The sequence below is a fragment of the Ciona intestinalis genome, chromosome 5 (assembly GCF_000224145.3).
Source record: "Ciona intestinalis chromosome 5, KH, whole genome shotgun sequence".
Lineage (NCBI taxonomy): Eukaryota > Metazoa > Chordata > Ascidiacea > Phlebobranchia > Cionidae > Ciona > Ciona intestinalis.
In genome coordinates, this window is record NC_020170.2 from 1612579 (window position 1) to 1631983 (window position 19405).

A 19405-nucleotide genomic window follows, 5' to 3' on the forward strand; every position below is an offset into this window, starting at 1 on the left:
ATATCTTCGATATGTATGTATACAATATACATATATATTAAATTGGACACAATAGGTTTTTACAACAAAAATGCAATTTTTAGACAAAATATGCATTTTTAGATACGAAACATAATATGTATATCTATTTTTACACACAAAATATATGTTTTCTTCCCTAATATTAATTTATTTTTTACATATCATACCAAACTAACAAATTTACCGAACAAGTTCTTTACAATAGTCAAGATCTTTCAGCATAAAATTAGGAAATTCCTCGAGCAAAACAAGTTTTCCTTCAATTTTGTCGTTGTTATTTTCGGGATTTGAAAACAAAGATGGATATTTTCCACTTCGAAATAAAAATTCTTCAAACAAAACAACCTCAGATTTGTATTGTACATCTTGAATGAAAAATTATAATATATTGTTAAACATAACCTTTACAGATTTTCTTGTTTTTCCTAGATTTTGTTGTTTTCTGCTGCCATGCAAGAGGACTTAATGCATAATATTGTTAACCTTTAACCCTTTTCAGGCTTGGTTTGTAAAACTTGGATTTTGTTGTGTTATACCTTTCTAAGAATTAAGTTTTATACATTTAATTGCTAGGTTGTTGCCCCCCTTACAATTTAAAATTATATTCTGGTATAAAAAAGAATTTTTTTTTTCTGCAATGAAGCAGGACTTAATCAGTGTGATAATAGCACCGGATAGATTATGTCATGCATTATGGCAGACACACTGTTGTTTGGAAGAAATTTTATGTTTATTTTTATACAATAAGATCAGTTTTAAAATTGTGTGATTTCTTAGTTTTATATACACATTTAAAACATAACATATGCATTGGAAAAATTCCTTGTATAAAAATTAAAAACATGGTATAAAGTAAGATCTAACATGTATGTATATGTTTTTTCTGCCAGGTATGGTGTAAGTCCAAAAGGAAGCATAATAAGCTTACATACAACTTGGATACAATACATAATTAAATAAACCTTAATTACATGCAAAAGTATACATCAATACAAATTCCAAACCACTTTTACACTTTTCTAATACAATACAATGAATTAGTTTACTTTACAGTTCAAACCTGATTGTTTGGTAACAGAGTACGGGACACTTAACGGATTATTCCATTCAGCGATTTCTATCCCATTTTTCCTTGCCACCATAACCAGTGTGGTTGTTTTACCACAACCTGCAGGTCCACTAAGAAACAGAATTGGTGCACCACCCTAAAGCAGGAAACAATTTGATGTATTAAGTGCTAAAAGTGCATGTATGTTTTGGTGCTTAATCAGTCATTACAGCTCTCATGGTTAAAAATTTAAACAAAAATTGTAAAAAAATGAGAAAATAATCACCTACAGATCTGCATGTATATGTAGTAACTCGTAAGCGGCTGTTAGGTGTATAAAAAAAACAATTGAGTTATAATGACTGTTGCTCCGCCAAGCGAGGATAAATAAGTTACATTTATTTATTCTCTCATGGATACATTTGTAACTTTACTGTGTTTACATTGAAAAACACAACAATTAAGAAATACATACAACATGTGACAAATTTACTTTTATTTTATTACAGCTTGAAATGCATGTTTGTCATGCAAACATACTTACATCATAAACTAATACCCACTGTTGCAAAATAGCATTGCAACCAGTACCACAATGTACACACCTGGTTACATCATATATTTATTTTACCAATATAAACAAGAACACTTTTTGTTCCTACGTGTTTATAATGTTTATTTTAAAATTTCTGTCACTTTTCCTATGTATCTATTTCAACTTTATTTTTGGATAATTTCTTCATTTTTTCTTTTTTTATTGTTCCGGTATTTTATTTTTTTAAATTACTTGCTGTACATTAATATTCTACAAATACCGAAACAATAAAAAAAGAAAAAAAGAAAGAAATCATCGAAAAATAAAATTTAATAGATACACAGGAAAAGTGAACAAAATTTTAAAATAACCATTATTTTTTTACATGCATAGAATAGAAAATTACGTCAAAGAAATCTCACCTTTTTACCACGATGGCGATTCATGATCAACCAGTTTTCAACTTCCTGTATTTTCTTCTTATGAACAGCCAGTTGTTCCTGGAGATATGAAATAACTGAATGAATGTAAATGGCTTTATTCTCGCGAGGCCGGAAAACGATCGTCATTATAACACAGGTGTACTGTTTCATACACCTCAGACCAGCTTATGAGTTGTATGTAACTTTGTGTATGTAACTTTGTGTATGTAACTTTGTGTATGTAACTTTGTGGGTGATCATTATATTGAATTTTGTACAGCTGATAATTTAGACAACTCATTAGAGACCACTTGGTTAAAGCAACTGTCGTTATGTCATGCTTAAAGACACATATGTCCACAACGGTAGCAGCGATGAGCCTTGACCCATTGCTTTTGGGTCAAAAGCATAAGCGGTAAGAACTTGGCATACAACTAAATAACACACATAAATAAATGAAGTCACTAAATTACCAGGTGTTGTGGTGCATACTTCTCTATCCATGTATCAGGTGAACTTTTTGTTGGGAATAACTTGGCACTACTGTTATGTGATAGTTTGCGTTTTCGTGATTTGAGCCAACTATCCTGTAGAAGACAAGTAAAAAATAAAAATTAACTCTAGAATATCAAATTTAAATTGTAGGTAAAAAGGTTCTTGACAAAACACTTAAAAACTCCAACCAACTTGTTAATATTGAGTTCCCAAATTTATACATTACAATATATAGTTATAAAGTGGCATTAAGTTTTTACATTGCATACAATAAAGTGGCATTGTACACAACAAGGTTGATGAAAACATACCCTGACTGACATAAATAAGAAAGCACACAGTAGGAATGCCTAGGATTGGTTTTAAACTACAATAATATGACTTTTTTACTATTTTTTTAAGAGGAGGAGTTCTAATTTTACAACAAAAAAAATTAACTTATTTTTAATTTTTAAATAATATTTAAAGGGGGGTCTGGACCCTCGTGACTCCCCCTCCCCCACCCTTTGTGTACGTCCCTATTATTGGTCATCAATTTTATAGACAATAATTATTATGCCACATATACCATACTATAAGATGATATCAATATTTTTACAATCTATTCTATTGTGTTCCATATTCTTATTTTACACTATCAGACTATGAATTTGCAATTTAGGTAATTCAAAATAAAATATATAAAATATATAGATACCTTATTTGATCCATTAGAGTGTGAAAACGACATCTACAAATAAATTTAAAGATTTTACTTCATGTGGAACAACTGAATACTATCAGGTCTATAATGAACAATGGTGATATATTACTTTAACTTTAATAAAGAAAAACATGTGTTTGTTTAACAAAAAAGAAAATGAATTGGGATTAAAAAACACAACAGTAAATCAAGAAATACTATTTTTGGAATAATATATATATATATTATAATATTTTTAGAATATTAGGGATAATGCAATGGAACACACAGACAACATAGTACAATTGTAACAGCATCAAATCTTTTTACTTTAGATGTAAAATATGTGATTAATCCTTTTCAGAAATTGGCGTTTTGGTTTAATGGTTAACTGAAATGGTAAGAATTAAAAATATATATTGAAAGTTGAAAGTATTGGCAATAGTCTTAAGAGTGCATGCTGGAGACAATACGGAGTGTGCTTGGATTACAAAATGGTTTTTAGTACATAAAACATTATTTTAACTTAAACATGAATGAAAATGAAATAATAGTTTAATAGGAATAAGTAACATTGTATGTTAATGCAATACTAACATATACAGAGTGTGCTGGAATTGCAAAATTATTTTATAAAATGAAACAATATTTTGACTTTAATTTCAACATGAATGAAAAACACTGCATTATATCAGAGATTGGCAATAAGTTCCAGTAAAGCCACTGTAACACTGACAAGATACAAAATATTCAATATTAGAAGGAATAGCATTGCTTATAAATTTAAGAAACGAGACGTCAACTTTTGACTGGGGATATTTTCTTTGTTTAATTGACACAACACATCTACCATGGCCATTACATGTATTTAAACTACACATGGCAGCACTATCTGACGCTGACTTTATATAAGGACCCAGTATGTTTTCTACATAGTATTTTAGGTTCTCGCACATTTCTTTGGTTTTACTACAGATCGAATCTCCCCAAAACACAACACCTGATGCACCTAACACAGCAGCAGTGCCAGAGGAATGAATTATGTCTTTCTGTGTTAAAAACTCTGAACTTTTACGATAGAATATATTATTGTAAACATAAACTGGAGCGCTTATGTCGTTTTTACGATCAAAATCCACACGTAAAGCTTCCTTTACCCTGTTGGCAACATACTCCATAGAAGCATTTGTATTTTTAAACCAAAGCCCCAGGTAGGTAGAAGGGTAAAGAGCATTACTTGCATCAAACAGCCATTGAATATCATTGTTCATGTTTATAGTTTTCGTGGTGCAAGTCATACGTTTACCAGTTTTATCGTAATTGTAGCAGTCTGGAAAAAGGTACAACCCCCAGTGTGCTTTTGGTCTCATCAACCTTGCTAAATTCAAAGTACCAAGCATGTAACTTTTTGCTGCTTCCTCGAACTCAATTTTTGCTTGAGCTTTTACTTTATTCAGTGGCCAACTTGGATGTTCTTTTTTCACTTTTTCAATAGATTTGTTTTGATAAATAAGCCCACTTCCCCAACCATTACGCTCCCATTTTGGTCTCCATGCTTCCCAGTCTATTACGGCTATTCCGTTGTAATTCGAATCAGGAATCCTTGCCATTATATCATCAACACATTTCTCGTAATGTGCGGAAATGTTCCCGTTTTGGGGAATTCCCCCATTAACTGCCAGTCCATCTGTACCATACTTTGGATACAAACCAAGCAACGCGGCATAAAATATCACCATTTGGTTTCCCACATATTCTTCATTGGGATTATGTATTATGTCAAATGAGGATAAATCAATGGGCACGTTATATTTTGTAAGACAACGATTAGAATCTACATTCCATACACCAATAAACGGTCTGTCTGGTAAAGGTGGTTGCCATATGTTGTCTTTAAGAGATGTAGTTAAATATGATTGCAATGATTGGGAATGACATACTGAACCCAATATGCCTAGAGCAAGAAAAACATAAGAAAACGACATATCTTAACGTCTGCAGATAAAAGGCAACATTAAAACACAATTTTAACGAAATGGATAAGCAAATCAAGGCATGACAATATGAAGATATACTTTTACCTTTTTACGATAAACAGTTCACGTTAAAATTAGATCCATCCATGTGCCACTGGTCTGCGTAAAAAATTGTTTTCAAGACGTACTGGTTTGTACACGGGGAATCCCCGTTCGAATTTTCCTTATTCTCAAACAAATACATTTCTGCGGGGTGGGCTACGATTTTTTTTTTAATTAATTAAACAACGCTTGTGTTAAGCACAAAGCGAAAGTTCTAAAGGCGCAGTGTGCAAGATACCCCTGCAATCAGTATATTTGGTGCAACCATGGCAAAATACGGAGAAAGCTAGGAGAAAAACTATATAGAATATTTTAGTATGGCACTGTCGGTTAAGATGGAATACAGTTAGCACCTTAATCCTATACTTCCCCATCGTATTTTGAAAAACTAAGGACGCTCTTTTAGAGTCGCGGGCTATAACTCTGTGAATATAGTCTTTTTCTGTCACCAAATGTAACGAGAAAAGAGAATGAAATCATGTCCCATCTTACCCCGCCTAGCTGTATAGACAGAGTAGGTATACTGCAGGGTGTAAGTCATTTCGCAATATTGGTAACAGTTTTTTTTAGTAACTAAATTATTTAAAAACCAAGCAAACCATCGTGTATGTTCGTTGACTTTAATTTATTGCGAAAATAACGTTACTTATAAAAAATACGATTATCAGCCGCGCATGTTGTAACTCATATACACATAAATGTATTATGCGGTAATAAATTATACACTCACTAAACTACAACACGGAAAGCAGTCAGTCAAAAAGTAAAAACATTACGGTGTAATTAATTTCTCCGTGTTTTCCATTACAGCTTGCATTAACAATTTATGAAGTTGGTTTTCAACTCCTGGAACATCGTTTGGTTCATGTAGATTCCCGCCGTCGCTGTCAGCAGGTTTGCCAACACTTTCATTAGGCGGGTTGCGGCCGTGAAACTCAGTAAACAACCTTAAAAGCTCGGCTTCTTCCCTTGATAGTTCCTCGCTAAAGGACTCTGTATTTGTATCATTTTTATTATAGTTTTCAGTCAAGTTTAAATTTGCCTCATTTGTTGAAGTTGTTTCAGTTTGATTTATACCAAGATTTACTTGACTAGTTGATACTGTTGCTATAAAAGCATCATCAGTACTGTTCAATGTATCCGTATTACTGATACTGCTTGCTGTTGTGTATTCTTTTATGATAGATGTTTCTGTAGTCGTAACGATAGAAGTTGTAATATCAATGGTAACATTGTTGTTACTACTATTATTCAGTCTGTTTCTTTTTTCTATTAGGTTTCCAAAGAAAGCTTGATTTGATGGACTAGTTTTTGGTCTTGTTATGATATCGACGCCTTTGCTATAATTTGTACGTCCATTATGCTGCAAGTTACTTTCAGTATTTGCTCCAGGAAAAACAGCGATCGTGCAAACACTTAATTTACAAAACGTGTTCCATGTTTTCTGTTGGCTGAGAGAAAGCAATGACAGCTCCATATGTTTGCCTGCAATGCATTGAGTAAACACATTAAAACAGTAGTAAAATAGAACATGTTTCCAGTCTCTTTTCTCATCCCTATTTCGTAGTAAACAAAGAATATTAACAGAATTATATACCGCAGCCTCGCGATTTTAAAACAGCGTTGTTAATTGTTCAAACACGATCAGGAAATATTTGATTTAGGTGCTAAAACTATTCTATCTTACCCCAAAGTATAGTGGGGTGGGGGAAGATGGGACTCCTTTTTATTCTTTTTTCTCGTCTAATTTAATAGCAAACAAAGAGCATACAAAGAATTATAAAACTGTATCATCGCGACTCCCATAGACCGTTGTTAATTGCCTAAAATACGATCCGAATATTTGGATATTACGTGCTAAAGGTGTCCCATCTTCCCCCGCCCTACTATATTAATATATTGAAAAAATATTATAAACGTGATCACATACTGTTGTTTCCAGGTCCAGCAATCGTCACTGCATAAGCGAGAAATTTTTCCATCTTGGTAAGATTTGTTGGCGTAACAAATTCAGGTTGTGGTAGAATCTCAGACAAATTATTTTCAACCAGTTCGTCAGATAATTCGGATAATGTAATAACCCCGTTTTTATCTTTGTCCAAATAAGCGAAAATGAAGCCAGAAGCGACAGATACATCTTGTCCAAAAACTCTGAAACGGAGTTTTATTTTTTCGTGAATGAATAAATTAATGAATTTAAATGAATAAACGAATGTATAAATAAATGTATCAGTTAATGTATGAATGAATGAACGTATAAATGAATGATAAGATGGTAACTACAGCAGTCGTTATAACATGGGCGCCACAATTAATACACATCGGCTCGCGAAGACCTCATCCATTAGGACCATTGGGTTCAAGCAATTATTATTAATTGTCTTGTCTAAAGCGAAGCACGCTTTCAATGGTACCAGTATGTGTTCTAAACTTTATAAAGCAGATGTTTTACTTGTTAGCTCTTTTGATAAATGTTGTTCTACACTTGTCGTTCTGTTCGAGGGCAACATTCAAATCACTTCTTACTCGGTATAACAATCTACAAAACGTTACGTTGCCATTTAACTGCTGTAACGTTCTTGTGTTGTCCCATGTATTTCCCGAAGCACCTGCTGTATAAACACAATTTTAATAAAAGTTACTTGTGAATAGTTTACACATTGTCTTACCAGATAATAAGTTATTGACCATTTTAAAGAATTGGAGACGAGACACGCCAGCACCACTGGCAGCAGATAATGTGGGAAATGCTTGTGCTATGTCGTTAGTGTCATTCTGAAAGTATAAATTATATATAAGATAAAGCAGGAATATTGTGTTTGTTTTTTAAACGAAACGTTAATTAGGGCTTAGGCAGTATAGTCTCAAAAGTTTAAACAATGCTAACCAAAAATTAAATATACAGTAGGGTGGGGGAAGATGGGACACCTTTTCATTCTATTTCAAAACATTCGAAGAATTATAAAACCATATCCTCACGACTTTCATAAACCGTTGTTTATTGTTTTAAACTTGATTAGGATACTTGAATATTAGGTGCTAAAGGTGTCCCATCTTCCCCCACAGTACTATATAGTAGGGCGGGGTAATACAGGGACATTTTCATTTATCTTCGTCCCATGTGGTAAACAAAGATTATTTACAGAATTATGGAAGTATGTGGCCCACGACTCGAAAAAACGTTGTAAATTTGGGTGCTAACAATATTCTATCCCACCCCGCACTACTATATTTAATTATTTAGCCGTTTCGGAATAAAAAAGTAAAATCGCAATAATTAAAATGTGACGTAAATTATTCAAGTTAATGACTAAATTTCTAACTTTTTTTTAACTCTGACGAACCTGATCAAAATATTGTTGTAGGATATTTCGAATTTCGTCTGTTTCAAGCCGATCATCATTATTTCGGTCCAGTGTTTTGTACACGGCCTTCCATACATTCAGGATAAGTCGTGTTGAAGATTCTTAATCCAAAACACAAGAAAAATTTAACATTAACCACCATATATTGATAGTACCGTTTCACTTACTTAACGTTCCGTGTTGGTCGGTTCTTAAACTGTCAGTGCAATTTTTGAGATCTAAAAAAATTAAGAAAAATTTTAAACAAATTCTGAAAATATTTTAAAAATACAGAATGCGCAGGTTTTATTGAAATTTTAAAGAAAACATATTTATATAGCATAGCCGAGCCAGTTTATCAAACTCAAGAAGCTCACTCGTTGGGTATTACCAAAAAAAAACAGCAGAAAACTTTTAATTATCCACTTTTCCCCATAATACCATAATACTGTATCGTTAGAAACCTGTTTCTCGGCTGCAGTTTATTAAAGTAAGAATAATGTGTACTTAACTATACAGTATGGTGGGATAAGATGGGAAACCTTTAGCACATAATATCTAAATATCGTGTTTTAAACAATTAACAAAGGTCTATGGAAAAATACGTTTTATAATTCTTTAAATGTTCTTTGTTAACTACTAAATGGAACGAGAAAATAGAACGAAAAGGTGTCCCATCTTCTCCCATCCTAATATATTTATATTTGACATAATATATATTTATATTACGAGTTTAAATTTCGTGTGTATAGTCCTAAGAGTTAACTACTACGGATTACCTCGAATAGAAGAAAGTATAGATGTTAATTCTTCGTTTACAAAATGACATAATAGAGAAGTCAGCAGCCAATTTCTTCGTGCCGACGGTTCTTTATTTCCTGTAGCATACGGTGAAGTCAAATTCCGACGTTACGCATTTTTAACAATATACAAAGTTTAACATTCTCATAAGCTGTTACCTGGCCGTCTACCAATGGTGTTACTGAGTAAGTCACGAAAACCGGATAAGTTAAGTTCTGAGAAGTTATTGTCGCCTTTAGTTGAATCTATCCATGTCTGTGTCTGAGAAAGCGCCTCGGGGATTTGTTCCTTCGTTACTGTATGTATACATGTATGTATATATGAATATATAGTAGATTTTATCAAAACCGATAGAAAGCACTTAGTGTTTATGGGCTTAATGTGTGGCGTATATAATCCGTACCAAGATTTTCGGCTTCCAGAGTTAAGAGGATTTCAGCAGAACTGAGTAACCTGTTTTTGTTCAAATCCAGTTTATTGAACAATATTCTCCAAACGGATGAAGCAGCGTCGACACCCTGTACAGCTGTAAGATACAACATACAAGTGTTAACTTAATAAATAAGTTTAAGATTAAATAAATGTCTTACCAACAAGCGATCCAAAATTTTCATAATACACTTTTTGGCAGGCTCGAAAATCTGCTTAATATTTTTGCGTTCGTAAGTTTTATAGCTGATATATATATATAGTAGGGTGGGAAAGATGGAACACCTTTTCATTCTATTTACTCGTCTTTTTAGTAGTAAACAAAGAATATTTAGGGAATTATAAAACTGTTTCCTCGCGACTCCCGTAGACCGTTGTTAATAGTTTAAAACACGATTTGGATATAGTACATGCTAAAAGTGTCCCTACTCCTCCTACCCTACTATATATAACTGCTTATATAACATGTAGTGAACTATGTTTACCTGTATTGACACCTATTGACGAATCTGGCATCAACATAATTGAAAACAGAACCAAAACAATAAACATTGGCATACTGCCAGCCATTGAGCTCGCTAACTTGTACGTAACCTGAGAAAGTCGTGACTAACTCTGTCGAAATTTACCCAAACTTGATAAACGATAATAGATTTGTAATCAACACCAGGAACTCGTTTTACTTTAAATAGAATGCGTCAATCAGGACTATCCATTTCGAACATCCAAGTTTTGTGCACGCGAAACTTTCTACCGCTTATCTGCCTTGGGCTAGTTGGTATCGAGTGCAAAGACATTCATGATCGCATTGTAAACGATCAGAATGCACACGGCATATTGTAAACTGCTTAATTCAATAGCACGACTTGTACAATGACCACAATACATTGTATAGCCACTTATAACGCAATGTAGTAAACTGGTAATTGGAAATCGGTAACTTTATTTCAAACGCTGCTGAACCGTTACTTAATAATTTAGAACTTAGACTAAAAAGATACATTGTGTTAGAGCTTTCAAAAAAAGAAATTTGTTTCGCAAATATAAATAATTAATAGGCTACACTCGCGTTGTTCATTTTGGCAAAATATCTCCTAAGGCAACGTTTTCCATTAGGATAATGCGCCAAAGTAACAGGCCAATTTCGATAAAAAATAACTGCAGATTAATTTATTATCGCAATCGACAAAAAGGATCAATTTGACATTCAGTGGAAAACACTGAAGGGCAGTGACTGTACTTTTCATAAACATCAAATGTCTTTGTAAAGAATTGTGTGGGCGGGTTTTGTGGAAAAATAAACGAGATAATATTTTCTTAATTTATTAAAAAAAATGCGGCCGTTTTTGCTTGATGCATTACAAAATAGATATAAAGAACCTTTATTCGTATAAAAGAACAAAACTATATGCGGCGAAACGAAGCTGTTAACATGAACATGTCGCATTAGCTAAAATAAGAAAAAACGGATGTATTTACAGCAATGTAGGCTGTGGCAAGTCGAGGAAATAGACTGCAAATAACGAACGAAGCGAAAAAAACAAGAAAAATAACGATCGCTTCTATAATTGATGGCGCTCAAGAAAAGGAAATTTTAAAATCTAGATGTCAGAGATAAGACTCGTTTCTCCGCGTGGTGGGAGTAGAGCGTGGCTTCCAAGTGACTGACATTACAGCGGGGCGTGTAGACTTCATTTGTAACGGCTTGCCCGTTGGTTTCGGGTTTAACCTTGAAGTTGCCGAACCCATACCGTCCCTACTCACATTCTGCAATGATGAATGCGCCTCTTTCTGTTTTCTCCAAAAATCCTGGTCAGGAAAGTCACTAGCACCAAGCGTATGTCGCCGTCTTATTTGTTCACTGGACCGTCTTGGCCTGCTACTTTTACTTGATACTGTAGTTTCCATATTTGCTGGCCTTACGACTTGCCTTTTTGGGTCAAAACGACTGAACACATTTTCGTCGGACACGCACCGTATTAAGTTAGTATTGTTGTATTCATCGTATCTCGACTTTGCATTTTTCCCACGGTTAGCGCGTATCATATCCCTGTTATACTGGCGTTGTGTCTTGCGTTCTTGGTATAATTCCCGTGTTGATTTCTTCGGTGCATGAATGTGAACATTACTTGGTGTTATGAGTTCACCAGCCTTTAGAGACGGGCCAGTTAACCGCTTTGAAACTTGCTTTGACGTCGGTACCAACTTCGGCTGCATATCGAAGATTTTTTCCGGCTCCAAGGACGTCCGTGCGTATCGTTTCGACGGACGACGCTCCAACTTTTTATTCAAGTTGGTTAAATTTCGTAGTTTTTCCTCGAGTGTTTCGCCAACATATACAGACGTATCTGAGTCGGAATCCTCGCATTTTGTGATCGAACTCACTTCAGATTCAATGTGGGAATTGCTTTGTGTTTTCTCTCCCCCTATTTGCCGTACTGGTGTACTTGTAGATGGAGTCGGCTTAAAATGATCTCTAGTGATTTTCTCGGTTTGTACGTCTCCATATAACCTAGGCATGTGATGCAAGTGTGCAGGACATGACGTGGCTATGGAATGCTTAGAGTCCATGTACGGTTGGTCTAACCTGGTAGGTTGATTCATAGAAGGTATAGGACGTATAGATGGCGTTTTCGACACAGGCTTGGGAAGATCGAAGAGCGAACTCCTGGGAGTAACTTGAGGTGATGTATCAGTAGAAGAGGATGAGAAATTAGGAAGATGTCTTGTCACATCCGTGCGTGCCAACCTCTCAAGATGCTCCACGTAAAAATCATGCAACCGCGATGGAATATCAGGCGGAAAGTGTTTCTCTGTGCTCGTCCAGTCAGGATGTAAATGTGCAGCCGCAGGTGTGGATACTTGGTATTTAGAACTGGCAGCAGATAACTGTGGAGTGGAAGCATGGGACGTTGAATCACTCTCGCTTTTTGACAATTCCGAAGCACGAGCGAGTTTTCTCTGCGCTTCTTTGAATCCAAATTCGTCGTCACTCTCGCTCGAAACTCTTTTTGCGTTAATCTGTTGGTTTCTCCATTTTTTCCCGGGACCAAATATCATATCCATCACATCACGGGAGAATGATTCCTTCTCGGATGCCAACGAGTTCTACAAATGTATTGGAACATTTAATAAAGTATGGTATTAATAATATAATACTTAAAAATAAATATAATTGCCATGTAAAAAAATAAACTGTGTTATTAAAATTACAAAACTGACATTTTAGAAAACAATAAATAAGTCGTACGACCTCACCCATATAGAATATTGGAACCTTAGCGTAACACCTACGATATTACACTGCTACTGCATGAACCTCACTAGAGTTTAAACTAAACCAAGTCATTAAAATACTTAAAATGATTTTATAAAAAGACCTAAACAAAATAAATATCATATAAACTGAAACTTACCTTTGATTTTGAAGAATCACTTGCGCTATCTGTAAAATATCAACCACTTTGTAATATTATCATTACTAAAAAAAATGTATGTATTTAAATTTTATTTCCTAATCAACCAAATTGTGTATTACCAACCCTAATTTTTAACAATTAAAAAGATAAGTTTCGACGACCATTAGTACTTTACAACAAACATTTACTGTACCATGTACCACATACACTTTGTCACATACTAACATGCAAATTTTGGATATAATTTTAGTAACTAATAACGGTATATAAATTTACAGATTTTTTATTGTACGAAAAAAGTTTACTTTTATAGTTTTAATATTATATCTAAAAAGGTAAAAACACTATTAGATAGAAACTACTGTTTTACAGAAGATTTTGACAAATTTATTTGACTCTATTTGACAAATATCATGCATAAACTTACAGTGATGCCGAGAAACATGTCTGCCTATTGCTAAAACAACCAGCTAAAGAATGCATGGAATATAAAAAGTAGCATTTATAATCTGACTGTGGTGTTATTTTTATTTAAAAAAAAGCTGTTCTGTAATATTTACGCTCTGACTGTCTTGAAAACAGAACATTTTAAAAATTTTAATTTACATTGAAATTATTTTTTGCTTTTTAATTTAGCGGAAACATTGTAAATTTTTGACAAAAAATAAATTATATATATTTGCCTGCAAATAAAAAATTATTTTTTTGTATATTTTCTGACCCTGTTTCTTTATAAAATAAGTTTACACTAACATACAAAACTTTCTAATATCTGTGCAAAAAACTGATTAAAAAAATCTCATTTACAGTTCAACTAATCCTAACTAAATACTAAACTGGGCTACAGTTACCTGCTATCTTCTCCTTGCTAAATAATTCCTCCTGTACTGGCATTCATAACACTGTACAAACTGTATACACACCTGCTTTGCAAATAAATATATATATAAAAATATACCTATAGATATAGTAGAGTGGGGGAAGGTGGGACACCTTTAGCACATTATATCTAAATATCCTGACCGTGTTTTAAACCATTAACAAGGTCTATGGGAGACGTGAGGATACGGTTTTATAATTCTTTAAAAGTGTTTTGTTTTATAATGTTTTGAATGTTCTGTGTTTACTGCCAAATGGGGCGATAAAATAGGATGAAAAAGTGTCCCATTTTCCCACACTCTACCAAGCAATTTTTAACAAATATAAATATAGATACAATTTGTAAAAATATATAAATATAATTTGTAAAAATATAAATATAGATACAACTTGTTACAAAATTAACTATAGATACAATTTGTTACAACTATGTAAAATTAGCCTGACAAAGTCTTGCTGAATGGCGGGCGTAACATTAGAATAAAATTTAAGCCCCCAAAAATGTAGAATTAGTTTAATTACCTCCTGCATCTCCCGGTGTACGTCCAACATTAGCAAGCAAGTGGTTAATATTAGGTACAGGTTCATGTTCTTTTTCCTCGGGTGCTGTGACTTCTATTTCGCCAGCTTCATTCTCAGTAAACATCCAAGCAGCCTGGAAGAAAAAAGAAAATTTGGAGAAATTGTTTTTAACTGTATTTTAAACTTTGGTATGATAAAATATAAGTTTTGGTAGTGGAAAAGCCAGTTTATATGTTAAACTATGCCTGGTAACAAGAGCAGCAGAATGCATGTACTAGTAAGTGTACCGGTACAGGAAATGACATCATTTCCGATGCAATAATACACTTTGTGTCATAGTTCGAAAACTAATTTGATCAATTTTTTAAAATGAACAATATTTTGTCGAAGAAATATATAAAATGAAGTATTAAGGTAAAAATAACAGATTAAAGTAAAAACTGTAAAAATATATGTTGTTTCAATAATTTAGAAGAGTAAACAGCATCATCTAGTGATGAAAACACTCGTAAAACTTATTTCAAGCGGTTTATGTCGAAACAGGAAACGGGGCATTGATGAATAACACAACACGTCACTTTCTATTACCTCATCGATACCTTACACAAACAACCTTTCTAGATCTGATTGACGTATATAATAACTTTATTGTTTGGCAAACTGAATAGTTTATTCAATCATGAATATATATAACACTGTTGACACCAGGTTTGGTGTTGTACTGAAAATTTTTCGCTTTTTTTTTTGTAACACTATGTCAATTTGATATACACCATACCAAGTGCTTAGAGCAATTTTATCAAATATATCACAGGTATTCTTAAAAAAAAACGAAATGCAACTTAATTACGTCTAAAGGTGCTGTAAAGAAAGCCAATTTAAAATTGACCGCAGCTTTTAAAAGCTTACAAATAGTCAAAAAAATAAAATTTGCAACTAAGTAAAAAAGTGTTGCATTTTTTTATTATTTTATTTCAAGAACTGCATGCGTGTTGACACCAGGCATACACGCGTGTGAAATTAAACTATTTATTAAGTTTATTCACACATGAAACTTCGGACGAAAGTTGGTATTTCCTCGTGTTCTCCAGAAAAGAAATGCTCATTCTGTTATTCAAATGTTATATTGGATAATGTTAGTTTTAAGTTCTACAGAAGGTATGGTAGGGTGGGGAAGACGGGACAAGGTGTCGTAAACCGTTTGGGACATCTTTTCATCCCCTTGATTGGTTAGTAAACAAAGAACATTCGAAGAATTATAAAACCGTATTTCCACAACTCCCATAGAACGTTGCTAATTGTTTAAAAAACTATGAGGATATTATGTGATAAAGGAGTCCCGTCTTTTCCCACCCTACTATATATAAGTATAAGTGTTAGTATTTGAATGACAAGAATACTAACATGTTGTAAGACGCTCTCAACAATCCTGCATTGATCTGACATGTCCGTAACCATGGTTGCCATGTTATCAGAAATTGTACTTCGAACAAGTGTTGGGCCGAACACAATCGCAAGATTACGAACTTCCATCTGGAACAAAAGACTCCATATTGTATCTTCCATAGAGTGTCTTAATATAAGCTTACTACCTAGCCAGGGCTTGCTTTGATATAAAATCTAACTCATTCAGAGTTAAAACAGTGGGGACAAGGGGCAAACAGGTCTTTTAATAAAATATTTTTTTTAGTAATATATTTTAAAAATATCAATTTGCAAAAGGGGAAAAATAATAAAAAAAACAAAAAAGTGACATTTATTGGATTTCGCCCACAAAAATTTTACCCATGTCCGCCACTAAATAAAATCAACAGATGCCAGAGTTAGACCTAAATTCCAAGACCTTGCCCATATAGAATATAATCTACTAAAAATAAGCTGTATCACCTTGTTGACATCACAGTTATCGGCAACTCTTCGTAAATGGCTGATTAGGAACTTGAGTGTTTGATAATGTGGTGCAGGTAGCATATGAACAAGGTGTCGCAACCCGTTTAATCTTTCTTCGGGATCTTTCTTTCGGTTCATTGTAATAAAATCATCATATAATTCTAAAATAATAAAAAATGTTAGCTTTATGGAGATTTTCGGGTAATTTAGTTTTGTATTGACAACTGTTATTTAGTTCACCTTTATTAGGTAATATATATTATATACACAACAATAAATATGTTAGCATTATAAACAAACCGTTTTTTTTTTTATGGGTGGTAAACTAAACGACATGTTTTAGGGGGTTAGAGGTTTTGAACAATGCAATCTCCAGACAAGCAGTACTTTAGAACCTCACCAAGAAAGAAGAGATTTAAAGTAAAAAAACTGTTGTGTGAAGTCCTATGTCAAGTCACACTATGGGTCCTTATGGGTCGAGTATATGCCAGAGTTGGCCCGCTACCCTTAAAAATCAAAGCGCTAAAAAACCTACCATTTGTAAACAGTGGGTCTGGAAGTTTTCGGAAAAATGATTTCAGGAGAGAAGAGACGACGTTTAATTCGCAAAATCTTTCGTCATTCTCCAAATCGAGAGCATCGGGTCCTCTGAGGTTGAGTTCATCCTGAAGAGCAGCAAGTGTTCCACTGTTTCCGGGAACTCGATAAATCCCGGTAAACGTTAAACCACGTTCCTCCACTATACGGCAGCAGAGGTCAACCACAAATGGAACAAACTGAAGGAACATATAAATCACTTAATTTGTGGGTATAAATAAAGAAAATGCTGTTATTCTATTCTATATGAGTGAGTTCCTATTTTTACCAGATATAATATTTTTCAGTAACAATAAATAAATATAGTTAAATAAAAACAAACAAAGTCAGATGAAGCGAGACTTTAAAAATACAAACATTACAACTCATATACATGATGCGATTGTCTTTGTTTGTTTGTATTAAAACTGACCATAAAATATGTGTATTTTACCCTAATTTAAAATACTGGAGAATTCTGATGATTACTTCAATTGTTTTAAACCTTTTAAAATATCATGGAAAATTTGTTTCGCTTGCTAATGTAAAATATTAGATAATTTGATGACTTACCTCATTATTTGGGGAAGGTGGACAATCTTCAAGATGAACTTCGAATGTACCACCATGTATGGTTTGTCCCTGACCAAATTTACGGACAATCCTATTCACACTTCCCCTCCATTTAAATCTTCGTGAACCATCCACTGTTGATTGAACATGAAGAATTAGTGAATGAAATGTAAATTTAACATAAATTAGAAAATGAAATGTAAATTTAACATAAATTAGAAAATGAAATGTAAATTGAACATAAATTAGCGAATGAAATGCAAATTTAACATGAATTAGCGAATGAAATGTAAATTGAAATTGAATTAGTGAATGAAATGTAAATTGAAATTGAATTAGTGAATGCAATGTAAGCAGTAAAAAAAGTTTAAAAACAAATTACAAGATAAACTGAACAACATTAAGGATTTAATTTTTAAATGATATAGACATACTTTTTTTAAGTAATCATCAATATTATGTTGATACTTATGTACAAAATGAGTTTAGAGTGCCTAATATTTATATATTAATTAATTCACTTACTATCTTTAGTAGGGACAGTCATTCTACGCGCTGGTTTTGGTGATCGACTTTTTCTAGTGGCTCGCTTTTCGGGCTTAGGACTGAAAAATACAAAAACTTTTAATTAGTTCCCTTATTCACATAACCTTTCTGTAAAAAGAGTAACTAGTAAGCAAAAAATAGAAAAATGTAGTTTACTGTTTTTTTATTTTTATAAAATAAAAACAGGAGTAAAACCTTAGGCCTAAATGTAAAGGTGTAGTTGTAAGTTAGGCTATTAAAATAAGAAAGATGGTATTTGAATGTATGTGGTGTATCTGTGTGTGCGTGGATGGTCTGACATTCTTAACCTATTAGCTTGCTTATTCTTGTTCTACCTTGCACTATGAAGTAAAGAATGATTCGTTTTCGAATCTCCTTCATTAAGCAAACAATGATCTTCTGGAAGATCAACCAATTTTTCACAAGATCTTCTTCTCATTGAGTTACCACCATCATATAAAGCACGGATGGTCTTTTGGATCTTTTCCGCCATTCTGCCAGTTGCTGTGGACACTCGCGGTCGTGGTTGAGCAAATTCAGTTGAACGAGTATATTGGGCTGAATGTGGCCTTTGGTGCTTTTTCGAAGCTTTATTCTTTTCAGGGTTTGAGTTTTTATCTTTGCTCTGGTCCGCTTCCAAGTTTTTAAGCAAGTCAATCTGTTCAGCAATTGATCTCTGCTTCAACTGAGTTATATCAATTAGATTATTGGAACTTGCAGAAGGTGAAACATGCGAGATTAAAACTGGACCCGATATTTCAATCTTACGACTTGAATCATCAAACACGGCTCCTTTTCGGCGCGTTTGCTTTGAACTTTCACTTGATGATGAAACAGTGTTTGACTTGAGTCTTCTAAGCACTGGCGACTGTTTGACCTCTGGAGACTGTGTACCTGGTCTGTTGCTTATATCAACTAAACCGTTAGGAATACCATGCAAGTCAAGTGGCTCTGGGGAAGAAATCGCAAAACGATTTCTGTCGTATTGATCAGATTTGGAGCGCTTTGGCTTCTGTGCGATACTTGGTTTATTAGTGTGGCGCAAAAGTGGAACAGTACTTGCGTGAAACGGTGCAGGCCCTAAGCGCACACCTGACACATGCGCCTTTTTCAAATCCTGGGTTGGAGTTTGCTTATTACAAAAA

At 33.6% G+C, this 19405-nt stretch overlaps 4 protein-coding genes across 12 annotated transcripts in view; all 4 read right to left on the minus strand.

The window, feature by feature from the left end:
• Positions 1-3306, minus strand: part of LOC100179734 (cell cycle checkpoint protein RAD17) — a gene marked incomplete in the record, with an annotated part of 9775 nt that extends 6469 nt beyond the window's left edge. The window contains 5 exon segments of the mRNA XM_018811958.2: positions 206-386; positions 1082-1226; positions 2027-2104; positions 2500-2613; positions 3219-3306. Of these exon segments, the coding sequence (XP_018667503.1) occupies positions 206-386; positions 1082-1226; positions 2027-2104; positions 2500-2613; positions 3219-3251 (551 nt within the window).
• A 6-nt stretch (positions 3307-3312) lies between these two features.
• LOC100186831 (hyaluronidase-1-like) lies at positions 3313-5376 on the minus strand. The gene is made up of 2 exons (XM_002128067.4): positions 5285-5376; positions 3313-5198 (listed from the first exon to the last, which is right to left on the minus strand). The coding sequence occupies exon 2, from the start codon at positions 5186-5188 to the stop codon at positions 3890-3892; it is 1299 nt and encodes a 432-aa protein (XP_002128103.1). The 5' UTR covers positions 5189-5198; positions 5285-5376; the 3' UTR covers positions 3313-3889.
• Positions 5377-5887: 511 nt separating this feature from the next.
• On the minus strand, positions 5888-10535 carry LOC100184432. Of its 4 annotated transcripts, none has more exons than XM_002128174.5 (11): positions 10341-10535; positions 10017-10067; positions 9830-9952; positions 9585-9722; positions 9405-9503; positions 8814-8864; positions 8626-8747; positions 7951-8056; positions 7734-7893; positions 7212-7432; positions 5888-6766 (listed from the first exon to the last, which is right to left on the minus strand). In XM_002128174.5, exons 1-11 carry the CDS (start codon positions 10423-10425, stop codon positions 6054-6056), a joined length of 1869 nt encoding a protein of 622 aa, XP_002128210.2. In that variant the 5' UTR covers positions 10426-10535; the 3' UTR covers positions 5888-6053. The 4 variants fall into 4 exon arrangements, with proteins under 4 accessions (XP_002128210.2, XP_018667502.1, XP_009858614.1 ...); XM_018811957.2 differs by having other exon boundaries at positions 7734-7890; positions 10017-10070; XM_009860312.3 differs by having other exon boundaries at positions 10017-10070.
• Positions 10536-10781: 246 nt separating this feature from the next.
• LOC100182068 (rho GTPase-activating protein 21) overlaps positions 10782-19405 on the minus strand; it is a 43790-nt gene continuing 35166 nt past the window's right edge. For 4 of the 6 annotated variants that reach the window (XM_026834737.1, XM_026834735.1, XM_026834734.1 and 1 more), the window contains 5 exons: positions 16563-16726; positions 16080-16208; positions 14676-14808; positions 13272-13300; positions 10782-12963 (listed from right to left, as the gene is read on the minus strand). In XM_026834737.1, coding sequence (XP_026690538.1) covers positions 11464-12963; positions 13272-13300; positions 14676-14808; positions 16080-16208; positions 16563-16726 — 1955 coding nt within the window. In that variant the 3' untranslated portion in view covers positions 10782-11463. Of the gene's footprint in view, positions 12964-13271; positions 13301-13682; positions 13745-14675; positions 14809-15326; positions 15783-16079; positions 16209-16562; positions 16727-19405 lie in introns of those variants that run through there. The other 2 variants (XM_026834738.1, XM_026834739.1) reach the window with 2 other exon arrangements.